The 23,373-nt window shown below is 29.4% G+C and overlaps 1 protein-coding gene across 1 annotated transcript in view; it reads right to left on the bottom strand.

Annotated features, from left to right (window-relative positions):
• Positions 1-254: 254 nt before the first annotated feature.
• LOC143193636 (uncharacterized) overlaps positions 255-23,373 on the bottom strand; it is a 37,928-nt gene continuing 14,809 nt past the window's right edge. The window contains exons 4-7 of the mRNA XM_076399964.1: positions 1,194-1,506; positions 925-1,137; positions 720-776; positions 255-643 (exon numbers count right to left, since the gene is read on the bottom strand). Of these exons, the coding sequence (XP_076256079.1) occupies positions 567-643; positions 720-776; positions 925-1,137; positions 1,194-1,506 (660 nt within the window). The 3' untranslated portion in view covers positions 255-566. The remainder of the gene's footprint in view (positions 644-719; positions 777-924; positions 1,138-1,193; positions 1,507-23,373) is intronic.

Raw genomic sequence — 23,373 nt, 5'->3', positions numbered from 1 at the left:
AATATATCAAATTAATTTTAAAACTCACTCTCTACTAATATATAATATCATGATTGATAATAATGATTAAATAAATAAATATTAAAAATAATTACTATAGATTTTCTTTATTTAATATTTATTATTCTTTTTTCTGTAGTTAATCAGAACCGGACCTTCTACTTTACGCGGTCCTCAGCTTAAATGATCTAGGCAGTGACGCGATTGATATGGTTGATATATTGTGGTTCATATTAGAAAAACACGCTCAAAGCATTATGAGAGTAAATATTTATTTTATTTTTTTATAATATTTTAATTTGTTCCATTGATCACGCATATTTATATAACCATACGATTTTCCAATTTAAATATATGGAATAACATAGATATGTCACATTATAATAAGTGATTGAAAATGTTTTGGATTATATTAAAGTAAATAAATTATACAACAAAATAATTTATATGGTATAACATCGAATATACAAAAAACAGTATATTTTAGACCCATACAACAGCAATTCTTAATATTAATAAATAAATAATTTTATCACCCAAATATAGGATGCCATTCGGATATATTTTTAGTAGCCAGCATAATCTTCATCATCTTCTTCATAGCTATCGTCATTACCAGGTTCTCCAAGAGCATTAACAAACTCTAAAATTAATATTTATATGAACAACAATTTTAACGGTATTACATTTTACTGAAAGAAATCAGAAAAAATACTTACCGTAAAAATCTATTCGTCCGTCACCATCTACATCTACTTCCTTTATCATATCTTCAACTGTAACAATAGATTATGGTTAAAATTAGTTCCATTTATATATACTATTCATATATCTTTACAAAATAATAAATTATTATTCTTAAATGGAACGTACAGAAAGGTGAAGGTGCTAGGCAACAAATTTTATGTGTTAAACTTTACTTACTTTCTTCCTCTGATAAGTCTTCACCTAGACATTGCAAGACTGCTCTTAAATCAGACGCTGTAATATATCCCCTGTTATGTTTATCAAACACCCTAAAAGCATCCCTCAGTTCTTTTTCTTCTTCTTCCCGGGATAAAACTTGATCAGCTCCAGTACCAGCCCCAGCGGACCAAGCAATATCAAGAAATTCTTCGAAACTTACATTACCATCGCCTGTGGAAGTAAATAATTAGTAAAATTGATAAATAAATTATAATGTTGCATTTTACCATCGATATCAACTTCCTGTAACATTTGTTGTAATTCTTCAGTTCGTGCAAATTGTCCTAGAGACCTCATTACCCTTCCCAGTTCCTCTTTGGTTATACTTCCATCGCCGTCTTTATCGAATAAACGAAAAGCTTCGCGGAATTCCTTCATTTGGCTTTTGGACACGCCACTTAACTTGGCAGACACGTGCGATAAATTCTCCTTCTGTGGTTTCTCCTTGTCTTGAGATCGTCTTCGTTCTTGGGCAGTGGGATTATCGTCCAGTTTCTTGAAATGCTGGACGTCTGAGTCCGGCTGATCATTTTGCTTCGTCTGAAATGAAACAAAACACCCTTAGCATTATTATTAAATTAATTAGTCAATAAGTTATGTGTTCGGTACGAAATGGGGCCATTAAATTTGTTTTATTTTTTGACTTTGACTATTATTTTAGAATGCAACAGATGTCAAAAATTATATATACCTCTAAATTGGTAAAAGATTATGTTTATATAACTTTTGTTACTTAAAAAAGAAAGAAATGTTTTAAAAAGGTCTGTTTTACAGGAAAAAAAATTTTAACAGAACAAGTAGAAATAGTTGCAATATGTGTCTTATTCGCCATATTTATCTTTCTCTCACAAAAAAATGGTAAATTTTAAAAATCACTAAAACAAGTGTATTCAAATTCAAAGAGATTTTTAATAGATTCTTTCTTCATTTTATGTTTTAACTAGCGACCCGCCCCGGCTTCGCACGGGTGCAATGCTGGTACTAAATTAAATATACTACAGAAAAAATATGAACGTTGTATATAAAAACATAGCGGCCCGCTCCGACTTTGCACGGGCATAAAATATATATGCCTATGTCACTCAATGAAAACATGATTAAAATCGATCCAGTATTTTTGGTTCATTCATTACTGCCCTTGGCCTGCACGCATTAAATTTGGATTAAAACAATTCCTCTTCCCCTATACTTACTATGAAGATTTCCTGCTATCTTTGGAATATCTAAATTCATACAATTTTTATTACATTACACATTTTTAAACGCAAATTTTAAATTTGTAATATCTCCGAAAATATTTGTTTAATTTACATGCTGTAAGGAACCATATTGATCTATATTAATCGCACACTGTATTTAAGGTACTTAATTCGATAAGGATTAATGCCGTATTGCTTAAAATAGCTTCGTAAATAAGCCATTTTCTCACGTAAAAAGTAAACAATAAAAATGTGGGTTATCCCTAAAAGATAACCATATACCATTGCGGACTTTTTTGTAGACCTTTTTATGGTGTACAATACTGTAGTACATTAATTTGATCTAACTCGTAGGGTTAGGCAGCGTTTTTCCTAATTGCTAAATAAGCCTAAAAAATAGGTTAATTTACGACATCACGTTAGAAACCTCTAAAATTAGCAATGTTGCCTTAGTATATTATGCATGTATTATACATATAAACCTTCCTCTTGAATCACTCTATCTATTGAAAAAAACCGCATCAAAATCCGTTGCGTAGTTTTAAAGATTTAAGCGCACATAGGGATATAGGGACAGAAAAGGCGACTTTGTTTTATACTATGTAGTGATTTAGTATAAAAATTACTTCTAAGCATATTTAACAATTTTAAAATCATAATGATAAAAAAAAATTGTTCTTAAATCCCTAAAACATCAACTAATAATAGAAAAATTATTAGTTTTTTTCAAGTATTTTTAATATTAATATTAAAATTTGAAATGTATCTGGCCAACCAAACATGGTACAGTAAAATGTTGTTTCTGTTGTGCCATAATACTCATTCAACTTCTTTACAAAACTGTCGTCCAATAAATTATGACGCGCTTATAATAAGGATACTTTCAAGAATCATGAAATTTGTCTGCATAAATGGAAGACGCATAAATTAACCCAAAAAAAAGATAAACTATGAGAGCGTAAGGGTGACACAATGGCGAAGGAAACTTTTTGTTATAAAATTACTTATGACTATTAACATCGCTTGTTTATGTCTATAGGGCGTAATTTATCAGAATGTGTAATTAAAGGTGTAAATCAGATTTAATGAAATAATATTCCAATCTCTACGGAATATCTTTTTTTGCCATTAAGTAAAATTACTATTTCTTATTAACGATATATATCATACTTAATATATTTCGTAAAATCACTGCACATAATATGATATGGATAAACGTCTATATTTTTGGTAATGAAAATACGTACTTACATTTTTTTTTAGAAAATTTCCACACTTTGTTAGTACACACTGATCGAGTACAACAGATTTGGTTCCAGAATAATTTAAAAATATTTTTATGGAATGTTGACTTAGAATTTGATTCAGGAGAGACACAGTATTCTTTACGCATATTTCAGTAAAAGTTAAAATATTTTACTAAAGTATTTTATACTAGGTATCTAAAATTCAATGACACTGAAAACTAGTAGTCCTTGGATTTTGCTCGTCAAGCAATTTTCTTCAAGGTAATTAATCAAGATCATTAATTACTAAACATGTTTTGTAATAATTGTCTTCGGAATATTGCGGTTTTGTACTTTCTTCGTAAAGATGATTTTATGTTAGTATAACAATAATAGATAAATTCTAAATATTTTAAAAGCATAGGCATTCTTAATTTTTACATATCCGTCTGGATTTTAATTTCATCAAATGGTAATTGGCAAGGTTTTCATTTTTTCAGTCACTACACAATCGATGAAATATTGAACGGCCTCAGTTTACCTAAACTTCGCGGTAAAATATGCAAGAAGGCAATAATTCACGCCAATATATAGAAAAAAATATGAAGGTAGTCAAAAAATAAAGGTTATGCTATAAAAATTCTGATAAAGGATAATTTATTAAACATCTTTTAAGGGGCTGGCAAAATTATTTTTGCCTTAAGGTGACACAACTGTTTTCTATAGCAATAAGGAATTCATATGTATCATATGACCTTTAGTTTAATTACAATACTCCATTTTGTTTATACAGCTCATGTCAATTATGTTTTATAATTTTTTACAATAGAAAATAACATTTTATTAATTTGTTTTCAATTTAACATCACAAATGGAAATTCGTTTGCTGAGTTGCTGAAAATGTTGCAGAAGGCTTCGAAATGATTTTATTAAAATCAAATGCATATGAGTATCAGAATAAAGTGCGTCTTCATTTGAAATTAATATTACTAAAGTGAAAGACATCGTGATTGCAAATCGCCAAGCGGCGTTTAATAGGGTGAATTAATCGAACAAGGGCAGATTTGTGAAACGAAAAACCACAAAAGTTTTGTCACGAAATTAACAAATATTTATTCTTTACACTCAAATTACTATTTACTAGTGTTGGGAAATATCAACTGAAATCGACTATCGACTGTTTAGTAATTCACTACTTTTTATTATCGACTGTTTCAGTCGCTATTTTTGGTTCAACTTATTTCACTACTTTTTACCAGTGACTCTTTCAGGCGACTATTTTCAGTCGCTATTTTTAGTCCGACTGATTTTGTTACTATTTACTCTCTACTATTTCAGTCGTGTACTTTTAGTTACTGTTTTCGGTTCCAGTAGTTTCATTCGACTAATTTTTAAAGCTCTGGCTCTTTTATTTTAGATATTAATTATTATATTTAAATTTAAATATAATATTAAATATTGAAATATAATATTCTAGATATTATATTTAAATTTAGGTTTACATAGATTTATATGTAATATATATGGTTTTATGATATTTTTGGTAGTTTACTTGCAAATAACAATATATTGTGCATTGATATAGCAGCAAACTTGTTAATATAATAAGCTAAAAAGATTAATATTGTGAATGATAAATAGTAAAATACTTTTGACTGTTTTTATGGCAATAATAGGTAATATTTTATTAATAATAGGTAATATTGTAATAATAATTTAATAGGATTTTCATTATTTAAAAAAGCGCTAGTAGTTATTGTCATGAATTTTTTTTTCCATGATTAGGTATATATTTAATATTTATTTAGTATTTATGGTTATTGTACATCTTTGGTTTTTTAGGTTTTATTGTAATATATATATATATATATATATATATATATATATATATATATATATATATATATATATATATATATATATACATATATATATATATATATATATATATATATATATACATATATATATATATATATATATATATATATATATACATATATATATATATATATATATATATATATATATACATATATATATATATATATATATATATATATATATATATTATAGTATATTATTTGAAAATAGCAACTAACTTATTAAAATACGATAAAACATTTGTGCGGTATTATTCCATTCCATAGAAAAATTGCATTCATGTTATAGGCCCACAGAACATTCAAATATAAAAGTAATTCTACTTCGTTTAAAATGAAATTATTAATTGCATGTTAATAGTATTCAGTAATTATTTGTTTCCTTCTCTTTTTTAAATTCAGCACGTGAAGGAATATGTTGTAATATATAAGCACATATTAACAAATTAACTGCTCCAAGAAATAATCTCCGTCCTTTCCTCTCTCACAATTTATACAGGAAAGGCATCCTACATCTTCGTCTGACATCACGAATTGAACGAAACCATCGAACCGCGCGTTTTAATACAACCCCACATTTGCACCCCATAGGCCAACCCTTTGATTTTATGTCAATTTAAGAGTATCTTCCGACTAACGAGTATAGTTTCATGACAAATCTATTCTGGTTTTTGTCTAACATGATGTTTCTAATTTAACCTACCATCAAGATACATTCCTAAGTATTAAGTTGATTTTGCTTGAGGAATCGGGCATCCGTCAGGTGATATAATTAGGTTTTTGTCATTACGCTGCAAGGCAAAATTAACATGGACAGATTTGGAGCTATTAAGCTATATTTTTCAGTCTCTAGTCCATTTGTGGATTTTGTTGACCATATAGTTATTAAAAGTGGTTTATTTATTATATATTTAGTGAAACTTAAAAATCACAATATGTAACAAGTATTGATTACTTCGTTAAACCATGCTTAATTAACACGCAATAAAGCTTTATTTTATTCGAAATATTGGCTCTGGCCATATTAATTGGTTGTTAGTATGAATAAACGACTTTGAAAATTAATAATATTACACGTATAAGCTGTATGCATTACGTATTTGGTTATTTAAATACGTATTGTAAGCAACATTTTTATTATTCATCTATGAATTAGAAATATACTGGCATATAAATGACACACTTTTTAATGATTCAAAGGAAATGTATACTTGTTTCTTTTACTAGTAATTTTGTGAGTATTCTTTTAACAGACCAATGGAAAAGTCCCCGGTCTGACACATATATGACGCTACTAGAATTAAATCCATATGTTTTTTTAGTTATCCCTAAGCCCCAAAATATACGTGTATAAATTTGACAGCTATCGGATCATTAGTTTGTGAATTATAGCATTTTGAGTGAAACAACTTCTGTTATTGTGAAAAAAATGGATAAAAAGGAATTTCGCGTGTTGATAAAATATTGCTTTTTGAAAACAAAAAAAAAACAGTTGAACCAAAACTTGGTTTGATGCCGATTTTCTGGACACTGCCGCAGGAAAATCAACTACCATGGATTGGTCTGCTAAGTTTAGACGTAGTGAAATAAGCACGAAGACTGTGAACGCATTGGACGCCAAAAAGAGGTTGTTACTGATGAAAACATTAACAAAATCCACATAATGATTTTAAATAACCGTAAATTGAAACAGAATTAAATAGCAGACACTCTAAATATACATCATATCATTCACAAATATTTGGGTATGAGAAAGTTCTGTGCAAAGTGGGTGCCGCGCGAGCTCACTTTTGACCAAATACAACGACAAGTTGATGATTCGGAACAGTGTTTGAAGATGGCCAAACGTAATAGACCCGAGTTCTTGCGTCGATATGTGACAATGGATGAAACATGGCTCCATCATTTCAGTGCGAAGTCCAATCGACTGTCATCCAAGTGGACTGCACATGATGACTCTCCAAAATGTAGGAAAACGTAACAGTCGGCTGGCAAAGTTATGGCGTCTGTGTTTCGGGATACACATGGAATAATTTTCATTAACTATCTTGAAAAAGAAGGACCATCAACAGCCACTATTACATAGCATTATTGGACCGTTTGAAGGACGAAATCGCCGAAATACGGCCGTATTTGAAAAAAAAGAAAGTGCTGCTTCACCAAGTCAGATCTCAAAAGAGTGCTCACTGGGAAGAAATTTTTGTTGAATGAAGAAGTGATAGCCGAAACTGAGGCCTATTTTGAAGCAAAGGACAAATCGTACTACAAAAATGATATCGAAAAGTTGAATGGTCGCTCATCGGACGAAAATCAATGTATCGCCCTTGAAGGAAATTATGTTGAATAAAAAAAACTAATTTTGCCAAAAAAATGTGTTTTAACATGGTAGGCCGGGGACTTTTCAATTGACCTGTTATTACGCACATCAGTATTTTAAAACGTTATTATTCTCTTGGAAAATCGATATATTTATGTCTGATATCTATATGCGAATAATGAATTAAAATGAATGATTAATTTAAAATTAGGTTTTCCAGGTTTCATCACTTATATGCATCTATAAAAACATGTGCATGTACTGATTTAGAAAATTAATAGTCTTTTATTTCATTATCAATATAACCATCGGCAACAAAATAAATTAATAAAAGCAAATAACAATACTCAACATAATTAAGTATTCGTCAGTTATTCAGAAACATTATAATATTTACTAATAATAATTAATTATATTTTAATTTTTATTTAAGTTATTTTCTCTATAAAATATGGGACGCAAGGTTTCAGAATATCAGGGTTTATTAAGACAATTCAGAGTTGTATTCATTACAAACTCCAATAATTCTAAAGGGCGATACTCAATTTCTAGCATTTTTAGTACAGAAGGTGTGTCTTATAGAATGTATAACTATAAGTATAAACATTCTAGGAATCTTAATTCCGATCCTAGTGGAAAATCGTGCTTTGGTATACTTCTAATTTTGAAGATGTGAAACTGCTTAATGGAATATGCTAAAAAAGTATCGGGTGCTAAAATAAGGCACTCGATGCTAAAACTTAAATAAGGTTCTCCTAGGAATCTTGTCAGACAAGATTATATTAATGAAAATAAATAAATTAAGGGTAAAAATACGTAAATAAATAAGCGACACACCCAGTGCATATTGTTCTATGATTTAAAAACTGATGAAACAATTATAACCGATTGTTGCAAATGAGGATTAAATGCAATCGAACCGAATATTAAAACAACAATACGGAGAACATGCCAATAGTCACGGAACGGTGATTGAACGATAACCTTCCATAATATGTTACTAAATTAGTTAAAAAGTATAATAACATAACAAAAAGTATAATAGTATGATAATATAACGGTTTGGTTAATAGCTAAAATAGCTTAAATGTTAGATTTCATCGTATATACATATTTAAATTTAGAAAAATCCTACAACATTAAAACTCTACTTAATAAATTAACTTATATGGTATACAGTCCCACAAACTAAACGGTAGTATCACAAAAAAAACTAGGAATAAATGGTATTATTCCAGGACTCAGCAAGATAAAACTAAGTTGAATACTGAGTGAACCAGTTAATAATGTTAGTGCTGAGTATTCGCTATGGTGAGCTACCAGAAATGGAAAATACAATAAACTATCATGTAACAGCGACAAAATACTAAGGATAAGACTACAAGATTTGCAGACCAACTCGAGAAAATGTTTCAAACTCACACAGTGAAAAACGATAAACCATTTACCTGCGTCACTGAACTAAGATTATCAATATAATAAATCCTCCGTTCAAACTACAATATATTCCACAACTGTAGAAGGTGGCTGAAGTAATTATGATTCATAAACCAAGAAAGCCACTTCATCAAACAGCGTCATACCAGTCAATATCACTATTACCGACAATATCCAAAATATTTTAAAAGCTTCTATTGAGAAGTATAAAACAAATCATTGAGGAAAAGCATCTTATTCCGAATCACCCAATCATTCAATACAGTATCACCGTTCTGCAAAAATTTTAGATATTCTTCAAGCATCAACAAAGCTTGGCATAATGGATTAAATAATAAGATTAAAATGCTTCTCCCTAACCAATATACAAAATTCTTTAAGTAATATATATCTGACCGATAAATCAGAGTCAAACAAAAACATGGCTATTCTAATTTGAGGAAAATACAAGCAGGCTACAGGGAGGTGATTTGGGGCTAGTCCTTTACCTGGTGTACAGTTAGGACTTTCCTACATTCAATGAAAAAATTGTTGCTACATCTTCAGATGACAATATAATCTTAGCCATTGGAGATAACAACACTGAATCAACCGAAAAGTTATCAACAGCTATTACTGTATAAATACAAAGCTAGAAAGAATAATGGCGCATCAAATTGTATAAAAATAAATCAGTGCATATTGATTTCACTAACAAAAGAATCGGGCGCAACCCAGTATATATAAATCGACAATATATAAATATAGCCAAATGTCTTGGTAATGACCCTTGATGGTAAACTCAGGTGAAAAACACATTTTAAGAAAACGAAGAACTCAAACTGAAGTCTTGAAACCATCGCTGACTCGTGTTAAACTCTGGGGTACAAGCTAAAGCAATAGAAATATTATATAAGGATTCCAAAACAACGTACTGTGAGGTATTATTAATATTCTATGACACAATGGTAATGACAATCTGCCTAAGGACCTCATACAACTGAACCTGCAGAAAATGTCGATCACGTTATCAATGACTATACCCAGACACATACACCTAGACTCCAACAGCACATCAAGATTGAGGTTCTCCAACTTCTAGGTTATGATAGCCTAGTTAAAAGATTAAAGAGAATAAAACAATTTGATTTAGTTCAGTGAAGTTATTAGTAAAACTTAGCGCACATTAAAAATAATGACATAGATGTTAAGCCCCAAAAAAAATTTAATAATAAAAGTGATTTATGTCTATCTTCCAAACATCTTATGGTGGTATGGAGGTTATACGGAAAAATGGAAAGGAAAAATTTTCAAAAAAGGACAACGTTAAGTGGTCACCACGATATACGGATCTGTCCCTTCTTGATTTCGATTTCTTTTTATGGCGACATCTGAGAAATAGATTGTCAAATAATTCAAAGACTGTGATCGAACATTAAAATAAAAAATTCCTAAAAAAAATATGGCGACCTGGTTTAAAAAACGAATTTTAAAAGTAAAATTTTTAATATAAGTATAAAAATGAATTGTGTTGTATTGCGGTTTATTTGAGTAGATAGCGTTAAACACCACAGTACGTTATTAAATCTCGAGCTTGTGGTTTTGAAGTTATAACTGTAATATGAGTAAAATACCTACAAGACCTGTAACAACATATTTGACTTTGATCTATTATTTATAGTCTTGATCTAAAACGTTTTTTCATAGGCAATCAAAGTCATCTACTAATAATAAAAATATTAATCTACTAATATAACTAACCATCTAATATTTTCAATCATATGTGATAAGCAGCTTAGAAATGTAATGATTAATATATATATATATATATATATATATATATATATATATATATATATATATATATATATATATATATATATATATATCATATAAATATATATATATATATATATATATATATATAAACATATACATATATGTATATATACAGCGAAAATATAATATAACATTAGGACTACAAAAATTCAAATTTCTGCCCCTACTTCGCTTTGGTTAGGGAATATTAAACAACCGAAGAAAAGGATATACAATTGCTTATTTGGGTAAGTAATGAAATAATTAAATAATTATGGTGTTTTCACGTATATTAATTTAATTTAATTGAAAATGTACTCATAATTTATATTGTAGTATAGGTAAAGAACAACTAGAATCATCGACATGAGTGACTAGTATTTAGATTACAAATAAATAATTTTAAAGCTATTTTACAAAAAACTTGTTTTGTTGTTAATGGTTAAAAATATAACTATAGGTTTCATTGTGTAGTTGTTTATAAATAAATATATGTTAAACAATCGATTTATATGTATAGTAAAAATAAATGTCTATTTGTTTATGCAAATTTTAACCAGGTCATATTAGATCCTTTCCATAAACATTGGATACTGATTGACTGTATGTATGTAGACATATTAAGAAAATAATTATCTATTTATTTATATATGTAAATTTTTTTCAGGTAATATTGGAAACGTCTATTACTTAAATGAAAATGAACATAAATAAAACATGATGATTTAAAATTCAAAACATATTCACTTGTACATAAGGGCAGGAATTAGAAGAAAAAAGAATAAAAGAAATGTACCTAACAAAGGAGTATTAAGGATATTTAGATATTCTTTAAAATTGGGGTATCTGTAATTTAATGTATAAATGATGAGAAGGGAAACGAAAATTTTTTTATCAAAAAAGAAGGTAAAAATAAACAATATTAACAAAAAAATGGCAGGTTATTATCCATACTATATTATTATTATTATCATTTTTTATCACATACATATGAAGTCATTTTTCAACTATAAGAAGTGGTTGTTAATAATTATTGAATAATCTCCAGAAGAAAGTATATAACATAATGATAAGAAAAAAATTAAACAATTATGGATAAAATAGCGTAATAATATAAAAATTATCAAATAACAAACGAGTATTAAGGATATTTAGATATTTTTTTGAAATTGGAATACCTGTAATATAATTTATTTAATTTTTTATTACTTATCATTTACTATTATTACTAAATAATAATAAATACAATTTAAAAATAAAAAATTAGTGCATTATCAAATCTACATTATTATTATTATCATCATTTTTATTATATAAATAAGTCGTCGTTTTGCTACTATAAGGAGTGGTTGCCAATAATTATTTAATAATTCAAGAAAGAAAGAATACAATAGAATAATAAGGGGGACATGTTAAGCCATAAAACAAATCTATAGCCTAAGCGAGAATTGAAATAAATAAAATAAAATAATCTACAGAAAATACTAAATTGAGTATGAAGGCGAGAACAAGAAAAACAAAAAAATCAAATAACTAAAGAGTATTTAGGATATTTTATTACTATTAGTATATATATATAGCTATATCGTAATATCTTGGAATAATCCAAGAAAGAAATAATACAACAGAATAATAAGAAATAAACAAAACAACTATCAGAACAGAATCGGGACATGTTAAGCCATACAACACATCTATTGCCTAAACGAGAATGGACATAAATAAAATAGAATGATGTACAGAAAAAACTAAATTGGGCATGAAGACAGGAACAAGAAGAATAACAGAAACAAAAAAATCTGATAATAAACGAGTATTAAGGATATTCAGATATTTTTTGAAATTGGAATGCCTGTAATTTAATTTGTTAATGATGAAAACTGATGCAAAATCTACTTACAAAATATTTACGTGCAATCTTATACAGCGACAAGCAACTTGTTAATGGTCTCATTCTGTATGTCAAACCGAAACACGAAACACGAATTTCCGAACGCTAATTAACGAATACTGAATTGGTAACGTTAGACATTTTGGGTATATATATCGTGCTACCGCTGACGCCACCATGATTGGCTATGTGGTTACATGATTGAGTTCAAGTTTTAAGGGATTTTACTGCCTCGCGAATGATGCGGTTTCGCTATATCGGGAAGTTTACGCTGTTGATTCACGATGAGCGTCGGATGTTTCAAAGGAAAGGGATCGAGAATCCGACCGTAAAACACCGAAACAATATTCGACAGCGGAAAAGAAACGGATACCGTTAAGAGTGTAGGAAGGTAACGCGTGCTTCCAACCATGTATTCGGACGCATCTACGTGGATTGCAAATTTCATTCTTCGAATTGGTTTTATATCATAGTTTCTTGCTCCTTGAATTGATGAACATTTTCGGTCATATTTCGTTTTTTTATAAGAATGATTATCGTTATAATAATTAAATTAAATTGATAATAAAAATGTTTGTATGAAGTTATATTAAATTTATCTAATTTATACTTTATATATTTCTTTCCATAATTTTAATATAATATATAATTATTCCATGTAATAATAATATCTTTGTCGGCTCACACTGTATCTGAAGCAATTTTTCTAAAATAAATAAGATTACGTGTTTTGAATTCCTTATTATACTGTTAAAAGCATTGTCTATTGACATGGTTGTCTCACACATCAGGTTCCTCAGTAATAGTGTGAATACTATTTTTTAAAAGAAATGTATGAAAACATGAAACTAATTTTATACTTTATTATATATTTATTACTCTATTACAAGCAATGGGGAAAATCCAAAGATGGGGAGATGGGTGCCACATCAATTGAATGAGAGGCAAATGAAAAATCTAAAAGTCGTCTGTGAATAAGTTATTTCTGTATGGAATAGTGACGGGTGATGATTATGGCCGATCGATTACAAAGCCAAATCGTTTTGGTTTTTGGTTTGGTTTGTTTCATAAGACAAAACCGATCAAGGAAACGTTGAAATGACATATTATCGCACCAGCCATACTGTCCAGACCTTGTCCCAGTCGATTATCAAATATTCGTATCAATGAGACACGCGCTTACAAAGCAGCACTTCGCCAATTTCGAAGAAGTTAGAAACTAGCTTAATAAATAGTTTTGCTGAAAGGACAGTTTTCAACAGTTTTGTTGTAATGGCATCCATAAATTACCTGAAAGATTGACAAGTATGTATATATATGACAAGTAAGTATGTACAGAATCAAATTTAACATTTGGACAACTACAAAAATAAATTTACACCGATGTCTTAGTAGGGTTTGAACCCGTGACTTTTGCAACAGTAAGAGTACCGTCCTGTCGCCTTGATAGCTATACCATCTAAGCGATCTTGTAGTTCCGTTTTTTTTTAATGCAGATTCAGGATTATAGCCAAGATATCGAGGAACATTTTTGCCGACTCAAAACCCAGTTAGTTAGTTAGCGATCTTATATTTACAATTTTTTATTATATAAGCACTGCATAGGAAATTACAATTTATAGGTTTGTTACAAAAGTTTTGAGTGTTTGATCAGTTTCAGAAAATTATTTAGAGGATCGATTTTCAAAGGAGATACCTTGTCGAAAGATTCATTATCGAAACTTCTAAAACTTACGTTCATGTCCAAAATCATGACTAGAAATTAATCAGAATAGGCTGCTACAAGAGATATTAATGCCAGAAGGAACGATTAAATCAAAGTATTTCTAAGAATTTCGAAAAAATATACAAAACGAGATAACAAATTTTTGAACAATACCGTTGAAGTTACTAAGGTGGAGCAAATTACTTCTAATAAGATGTTTCAATCAATGAATTTGTTAAGAGTTGCCTAAAGAAATGTCGATAATATTACCGATATTTTTTTGGGCGATATATCGATAGTTTTCGTCAACATTTTCTGATGGATATTGCATATGGATACTTTCAGAATATGGAAGTTTGAATTTCAAATTAAAATATTGATGTTAGAAACTTAGGATTTTGAAAGTAGAATATCGAACTTTAGTTTTAAGATTTTGCGGCCAATGAAGGTGAAAAGAGATGTTCAGCAGTATTCTTATATATAGCACAAGCCTTCGATAAGGTATGGCATAACGGCCTTGTTCATGAGCTACACACTGAACTATTAAAATCTTACTTTACAGCCAGATTTTATAATCTAAAGCAGGTGTACCACAAGAAGCATTGCAAGGGAGCCACACTACCAACTGCACCCAAACCTGCGAAATTAAAATTAACGAAAGTAAATCTATGCATGTGCAATTCACATATAATCAGACCAGACAAGCACCAATAACAAAAAAATAATACTATCATTCCATATAGGAAAATGTATTGGTTAATTGAAATAAAATCACAATTATCAGTACATAATAAACTGTTATTATACAAGCAGGTGTTGTCACATATATTGATATACCAAATTCGATTTTGTGAATGTTTTCCTCGAAAAGCAATATAAATGCAATACAAGTTTTCCAGAACAAAGATCTAAGAAGTATTATAGATGCACCGAAATACCACAGGACTGATTACTTACACCAAAACCTTCAGATACCAACTATCACTCAAATCAAGAGAATTGCAATGAAACATGAGAAGAGACTACATACTCATCTCAATATTGCAGTAATAAAACTCCTTTATAAGGCTCAAAATAATCAAACCATTTGGTATTTGTACTACAATGTAGTGTAATGCAGTGTATTAAATAGAAAAACAATAGTGTTAATACATAAACATTATTACACCAGAGAATCTGATACGGTCGCGGATCCTCCTAATATAAGGATATGTATCAAGATTTAAGTTATTGTAAAAACAAATTGTATGTTAGTCGCGATATTCGCGGGTTCGAATCATGCTGGGGCTTGGTTATAAATCTATGTTTGTGATTGTCCTAGGCAAGAATGTAGAATCCGATAAGGAAAACGATCACAGTCACGCCAGTAACCTGGGTAAGAGCGGATGTCTTCTGGGACTATTTCTAAGTTGGTCACTCACCAGTTGGTAGGTTTAATCCGATGACCGTGGTTCGGAATTCATGTTAAACAGTAGGTCCAGTCCAGATAAACCCTCGTGGGTAAAAAGGAGACTTTAAAATGTAAAAAAAACATTTAAAAATATTTCGCCCTCCGGTTATAAAAAATGTTTGGTGAAAAATAGGACCAGAGCGGAAAAAGTTTGGTAGAAAAGAGTTTTTGGAGACGAGTATCGAACTTTTGTTTTGAGATTTCGCCCCTTTGGTCATCAAAATAATTTTGTATGAAAAATTTGGGTTGGAAAGAAAAAATATCAATATCGATCCAATTTATAGATATGTAGATTTTTTAAATATTGAAGCCGTTAGTTATTTTTCTGTGCGGCTGAAATCCCTAAAGCCTGATCCTTACGACATTAACAATGAACGAAAACCTTTCCTTGAATTGAAAACTTCGCAAGAAAACTTGAAACTTTTAACTTTTAATTTTGAAATTGTAATAGGAAATTTTACCCTATTTGAATGCTAATGATGTTAGTTGTTCTTAAATATACAACTTTATTATATCAAAAATCATTTTGACCAGTTCAATATGTATGTTCACAAATTGTAAGAATCATCCCAGCCACACCAGTAATAAGGCTGTAAAAGACCGAATGTTTCCTGGAGTGGTCTCTAAAGTAATCACTCTTGACTTTGAAATTACAAAACATAGTCAAAATTAATTCGTTACTAAAAATATACGCAACTGATACTAAAAGAAATAACCAAGCCCATAAACACTGATATTGTCATACGAAAATTAAACAATACGATATCGTTTATTGTGCTCTATATTTTTGGTTATAATATTTATAAATTGCTTATCGCAGAATCTGCACAATGTACCAGACTTGGGTCATGTACGCCCCAATTTTATGGTCATATGTTTCTTGAAAACTAAACAAACGTGTTTTTAAATAATATTTAGATTTGTTTATTAGAGACCCCTGTCAACAATTGCCTAATTTATTATAATATTATGAAATCATAAATACTTGGCATTAACCAAAGATTTTTTTGGTATAAAATATTATAGCCTAGTATAACGCATAACGCAGTTTTTACAGATATTTTCGTATTTAAAATAATAATTAAAATAGAAACAGTTTCAAGTTTCTTGTGGTTTTTGACTCGAACTTTCTATGGAATTCCATCATGGGAAATTCTTCTAAAGCATGGCAATTAATTTATAGTATTCTTTATACTGATGTTGTGTCTTGAAGAAATGGACCATAATAGGTTTATGATAAAAATATTTCATAAGTCGTAATTTAGATCTTGTTAATTAGCCGCGTAGAGACAGCCATGAAAGTTTACTTTCTTCCCAATTCAACCCGATGCAAACGAAATGAAGCATTAAAACTTAGCTAGAAGTAACTGAAACAGCTGATTTACAAGACCTTGCATCTAATGAAAAATATGCGGGTATATGATTCTAGTTATTCTAAACATTTTCTTAAGTATTTATTTAATATATAATAACTGTAGGAAATGTTATTGTAAAATGTAAAATATTTATGTGCACAGATATGTGTGTAATTGTTCAGAATATACAAGAGCATTTTGTTAAAATATGTCAGGAGAGAAAGAATAGTAACTATTTTGCAGATATGGCAAATGTATTCGATAATAGTATCTTTGTTAATAATTTTATTTAGATTACAATTTAGTTGTATGTCAAAGCCAAACTGAACTAAAACTCAGAGTTAATACGGCAACATTGTAACGTTTTAATGTCACAAATTTAGATGACGTATGCTCAAAACTTCTTTGGATAGATTATAGTTTAATTGTAAACTTATACTTTAAAGAATATCCGAGAAGGAAATATCGTTTATTTTGCAATGAGTAGCAAAAATATCGATATTTTGCAGAAATATTGATATATCGGATAAAAAATATCGATATTCTCTAAATGTTTTAAAAAGTAGCGATATTTTTATGCACTACCTCTTTAAGATTAAGTACCATTCTTGTGGTACGTTTAAGTGTTTTAGAGATAATTAAAGGGTTTTTTTATAAAGTTTAAGACATATAATTAATTTTTTTGAAAAAGTATGACAAAAATAATTAATCGATATATCAAGCAAAAAAATATCACGATAAAATATCGATATATTGATATTTTTTCATCGTTACACTTACCCATCAACAATCTTGCCTTATTAATGTATAGACCACCACAAAAGTTTTTTTTATATGCAATGAATAAGATTTAGGACAAGACCACGGCAATATGCAATATTCCAAAAAGGGTCCTCTATATAATGAAAGTAAATTTACAGAACGTGATTAATGACCAAATAACCTTTTATTCTAGGATTTCCTGAAGTCAATCACCTACCATTTGAGTTTTAATCTATCTCATCGCTCAAATTAAGTTGAATATATGCAGCAATCATAGGAAATTGGACCATTAGTGTCACCGTAAGAAACCGCAGCGGTTACTTAAACTATTAATGTTTCAGACATAATGACTCTCGACCCGCTATTATTGGTATACTTTATATTTGATTGTTAGATTCAAATTTTAATCCACCGCCTTGGTAGCCTCTATATTTTTAACAATGCTATAGATTTCAGAGATAGGTTTCAGTTCTCTCCACATTGTCCTGATTTGGACCTAGATATCCCCCTTGAACTCTTACGACGCAATTAGCACAATCCTACGCCTTTTTTCAAAAAAGAACACCCTCCCTCCTTTTGTAGTGCTAATTGTTACGAATTACTCTCTCGCTAACTAGTTCTAAATCCGATGCTGCTCATGGATGCGCTTTGGTTTTAGACTCGCCGGACATGGATTCTAACAGCGGTGCTTTGCACCATTCTCCAAGCCCCGAATTGTATTGATATGGACGGATAGATATAGCGGTGAAGTCCGCCACAAAACTTGCAACATTCCATTACAAATGTTTGGGTCCATACTGACCTCTACCCCATTATAAAACTAGTAGTAGTACAACAACGTTGAGAGTTCTGTTCTGTTGTTCTGAGAAACTGTTTCACATCAAAAACGATTTCTTTAGTCTGCTTTTTCTTCCTTCTAATAAAAAAAAATAAGAAGATAGAAGATAAGTAAGAAAAAACATTTTCAATATATGTCATTTCCTCGAGATGTGACAAATATTTTTCAAACCGAATGTGTACCGAGTAAATCGCATTTACATTGAATTGAATGCGTGAAGTTTATGGCAAAAATTCTCCATCAATTTTAACATATAATTGCTGATTTCGACTTTTTAAAAGTGATGATTTTAAAAATGAAGAAAAATAACGTTTTGGGCGGCCAAAAAAATGTTGACGCAGATTTCGATCACATGCGTTTAAACTACGCGAAAAACCACTGGAATACTAGCAAAAACACTATTGTTATTCCTCAACATGGCAACGCTCAAACACATGTTGTAAAACAGGTGAAAATATACTTGGAAATATTAAAATGGGAAGTATTACCCCACCCATCATATTCTAATAGAATCCTACCTGAGCAGCACTTCACTTCTTATGAAGATACCAAAAAATAAGTCGATTCGTGGAGAATCTATATTATTATTTCCAGATATAGTCCGTAAATTACCTGAAAGATGAGAAAAACTAGCGGCTATCGATGGACTAGTTTCTACAGATTTTTCACAATAAAGCTTCAAATTAAAAGAAAATATTTAAAACTAATTCATATACTTAAAATATATGTATGAAATATATAACAATAACAACCACTTTGAAAACCAATTATTTGTTTCTGTTCAAAGCAAAAATTCACAATTTATAATTATTTCCAGTTAGAATTTATCCTTTAAGTTTCTTTAATAATAACGAATTTCGATATATTAAGTAAACTATGATTAATTATGTTCTATGAGTATATGCTTAGACAAAAATTTGTTCTATGTCTAAAATATATAAATATAAAACATAAAAGCCTTATTCAAAAGTACCATTGTACTGAATTTAAGGATGATTAACTGTTAAATTAGGTGAGTATGTATTTGTTTCTTTTTTGTGATGACGCTTATTTGTACAAATATCTATTGTAATAGTTAGTGCAAACTATAATATATATTAACCACACTTTATTAATGTTTATCAATAATGGTAAGGAATTGAATGGGCGAACTGATATATGTGTTTATAAAAAGCCGCTGATAATGTTGGCATTTTACATAATTTATATGTCGACATCAATTCTAAGAACATGATTGTCTTTCGCAATGTAACTCATCTCGGACATATTAACAATAACCGAAACAAAAAGGAGGGTCCGTCATTTATAAAATGAGTAACGACCATACGTTTGTTTATAATGGCGTAGATAAAATGAAAAGAGCTTCGGCAGGGAAGACTGCATAATAACTGAGAAACAAGGAAAAAATGGATAATGTATTTAATAAACTCCAGACCGTGTTCCTTAATGCGTCTTACGACATATGAGTCATTACCTGTCTGACTAGATTTACGATTTACTACTTCAGGATGGAAAAAGTAGAGGCTAACGATTGAAATATAGATATTGCGATAGCCACGGGTTCGATTCCTGCTGGAGCTGGTCGTAAATTTATTTGTGATTGTTTAAAATTTGTGAATGTTCTAGGTAAGAGTGTAAAATCACTCAAGTTGGTCACTCGCCAGTCGGTAGGCTTAATGCTGAGGGCCGTGGTTCGGAGCCCACGTTAAACTTTAGGCCCAGTCGAGATAAACCATAGTTTTACCATAGTTGGTAAAAGAAGACTAAAATATATATATATATAAAAAAATTCAAATTAAAATTTGAAAATACTTAAAAACTTTATATTTATAGGAGATTGTGTTTAAATATTTATAGGAGTAATATATAATAAGTAACAGTATGGTTTAAATTTATCTTTGGTACTTATTTAAACATTACAGATTACCCTTTTTTGGTACTTATTACTATTACACATTACTTAACATCCCAGCTTAAGAAAAATATTATTTGTTTGTTATTAAATTTGACATCATTCTTCAACATACTCTTTTTCGAATATTTTTTCCAATGTCACTCTAATATTTCAATGCTTTTTTGAACAATTTTTCTCAAGTTACAAAATAAATATTTGTTTCGCCTCGGCATTTTAATCGTTTTCTGGATTTATAATGGGAGTAGTTTTAACAGGTTAAACAGCACTTTTCTTGTCCTATATGTAAAATACCATGGGCATCCCAAAACTTCTATCACCTGTTGGCAATTTTTTTCATTCGAGTATGTAATAAAAGTCCTTTTAATTTCGATTAATTACTTAGACATACAGACAAACGCGGCAGAGAATTGGAAAACACTAAATGTATGAGCAATATGGTCATTTTCAACCACTTATAGATTACGTTAGCTTTAAGACAATAATTTTGTACTGTTAACCTATTTTCACTGTACAAATAATCCGTAATAAACAGTAGTCAATGAAGTGATATGGTAACGTATATAACGCAAGACTATTTTTTAAGAAAGATCAAAGTTCCATACTCAAATTCTGTTGTGATACCCTAGAAACTTTTTTTAACTAATTAGTGGAGTGTCTTTTTATACATCCGATTTAAACGATTAAATTTTTAAGTTTTCACGTACATGACTCAAGACTATTTTTTAAGAAAGATTAAAGTTTCTTATAAAAACAAAAACGTTTACATTAAGATCCATACTCAAATTCTGTTGTAATAGTCAGGAAACTTTTTTTTAAACTAATTAGTGGAGTGTCTTTTAATACATCCGATTTAAACGATCAAATTTTTAATATATTTTACCAACGCTTATACTAAAAAAAATATTTTTTAACTGTCTTTTATATATCAAAAACTGTTTCGGTAAAACTATTGCATAGGGTATAATGAGTTAATTTTTTTAAACTAAAAAAAAACGTAGAAATTCGCACCTTAAAGTACTCCTCGCCAAGTCTGTTGAATTTATTGTGTGTTAAATACGACCGTAGTGATTTTTACAGATTTTATAAGATTTGGACAGCGGGGACACCTAAAGATGTGATATTTAACAACGTTAAAGCTGATATAGAGGAAACATTTTTAGACCTAAATATTTTATGTAATATCTGCTACAAATCAATAACTTCCAATAAAACAAAGAATTCCCATTTCGGCGACACAAAACAAATAAACAAATGTTATAGAATTTGGTCGACGCGCTGCCAGCTCCAACTCTTATACGGTAGTCATTTCTATTGTACGTTAATCAGCTACATATGCCTAATTATTTGAATCAAAAGCAAACAACGTTCTACCGCAAAATACCTGCCGGTAGTATAAGAAACGGAAGACATATCCCTAAATTTTTCATCAGAAGCGATATTAAAAGAAAAATTGAGTGCGTTAAATATTACTAAACTGTTATTTATCTAGCAGGAGTAGATAATTTACTACCTAAAGTCAACTAGCTACAAAGAGGCAGAATATTGGCTGATGTAGCGTATTGTATGAAAAACAAACACCTAAGAAATAATACAAAATACAAAAGAATAATACATAAAGATGTATTCTTTTCGAAAATTGAAATTTACTGAAAATATATTTTAATGGAATTTTAGAAATGGATTCCTTTCATTTAATTAAATGCCTAATTATTGGATTTATCAATCACCCTATATGTATGAAATATATAAAAATAACAACACATACCATCACTTTAGAAACCAATTATTTGTTTCCATTCAAATCAAACATTCACAATTTATAACTATTTCCAGTTAGAAATTATTCTTTAAGTTTTCACGTAGATGACTCAAGACTATTTTTTAAGAAATATCAAAGTTTCTTATAAAAACAAAAACGTTTACATTAAGATCCATACTCAAATTCTGTTCTAATAGTCAGGAAACTTTTTTTAAACTAATTAGTGCAGTGTCTTTTTATACATCCGATTTAAACGATAAAATTTTTAATATATTTTACCAACACTTTTACTAAAAAAATATTTTTTAACCATCTTTTATATATCAAAAACTGTTTCCGTAAAATTATTGCATTATTGCAAGTCTGTTGAATTTATTGTGTGTTAAATACGACTTTAGTGATTTTTACAGATTTTATAAAATCTTGGCAACGGGGACACCTAAAGATGTGATATTTAACACCGTTAAAGCTGATATGGAGGAAAAATTTTTAGACCTAAACATTTTGTGTAATATCTGCTACAAATAAATAAATTCCAATAAAACAAAGAATTCCCAGATGGGCGACGCAAAACATATAAACAAATGTTGTAGAATTTGGTCGACACGCTGCCAGCTCTTATACGGTAGTCATTTCTAGCCAAGTTAATCAGCTACGTATATCTAATTATTTAAATCAAGAGCAAACAACGTTCTACCGCAAAATACCTGCTGGAAGTTTAAGAAACGGAAGATATATCCCTAAATTTTTCATCAGAAGCGATATTTAAACGGAAAGTGAATGCGTTAAAAGGATTTTGTATTATTTTCGGTTATTTTTGTATTGTTGGAACTATTAAAGAGTTATGACAAGTTTGGATAAAAGACGATTGAG

This window comes from Rhynchophorus ferrugineus, unplaced genomic scaffold, assembly GCF_030347505.1.
Source record: "Rhynchophorus ferrugineus isolate W39M unplaced genomic scaffold, kcgeb_rfMv2 rfM3, whole genome shotgun sequence".
Classification (NCBI taxonomy): Eukaryota; Metazoa; Arthropoda; class Insecta; order Coleoptera; family Curculionidae; genus Rhynchophorus; species Rhynchophorus ferrugineus.
The sequence above is the reverse complement of the archived record's forward strand: the minus strand, read 5'-3'. Positions and strand labels throughout refer to the sequence as shown.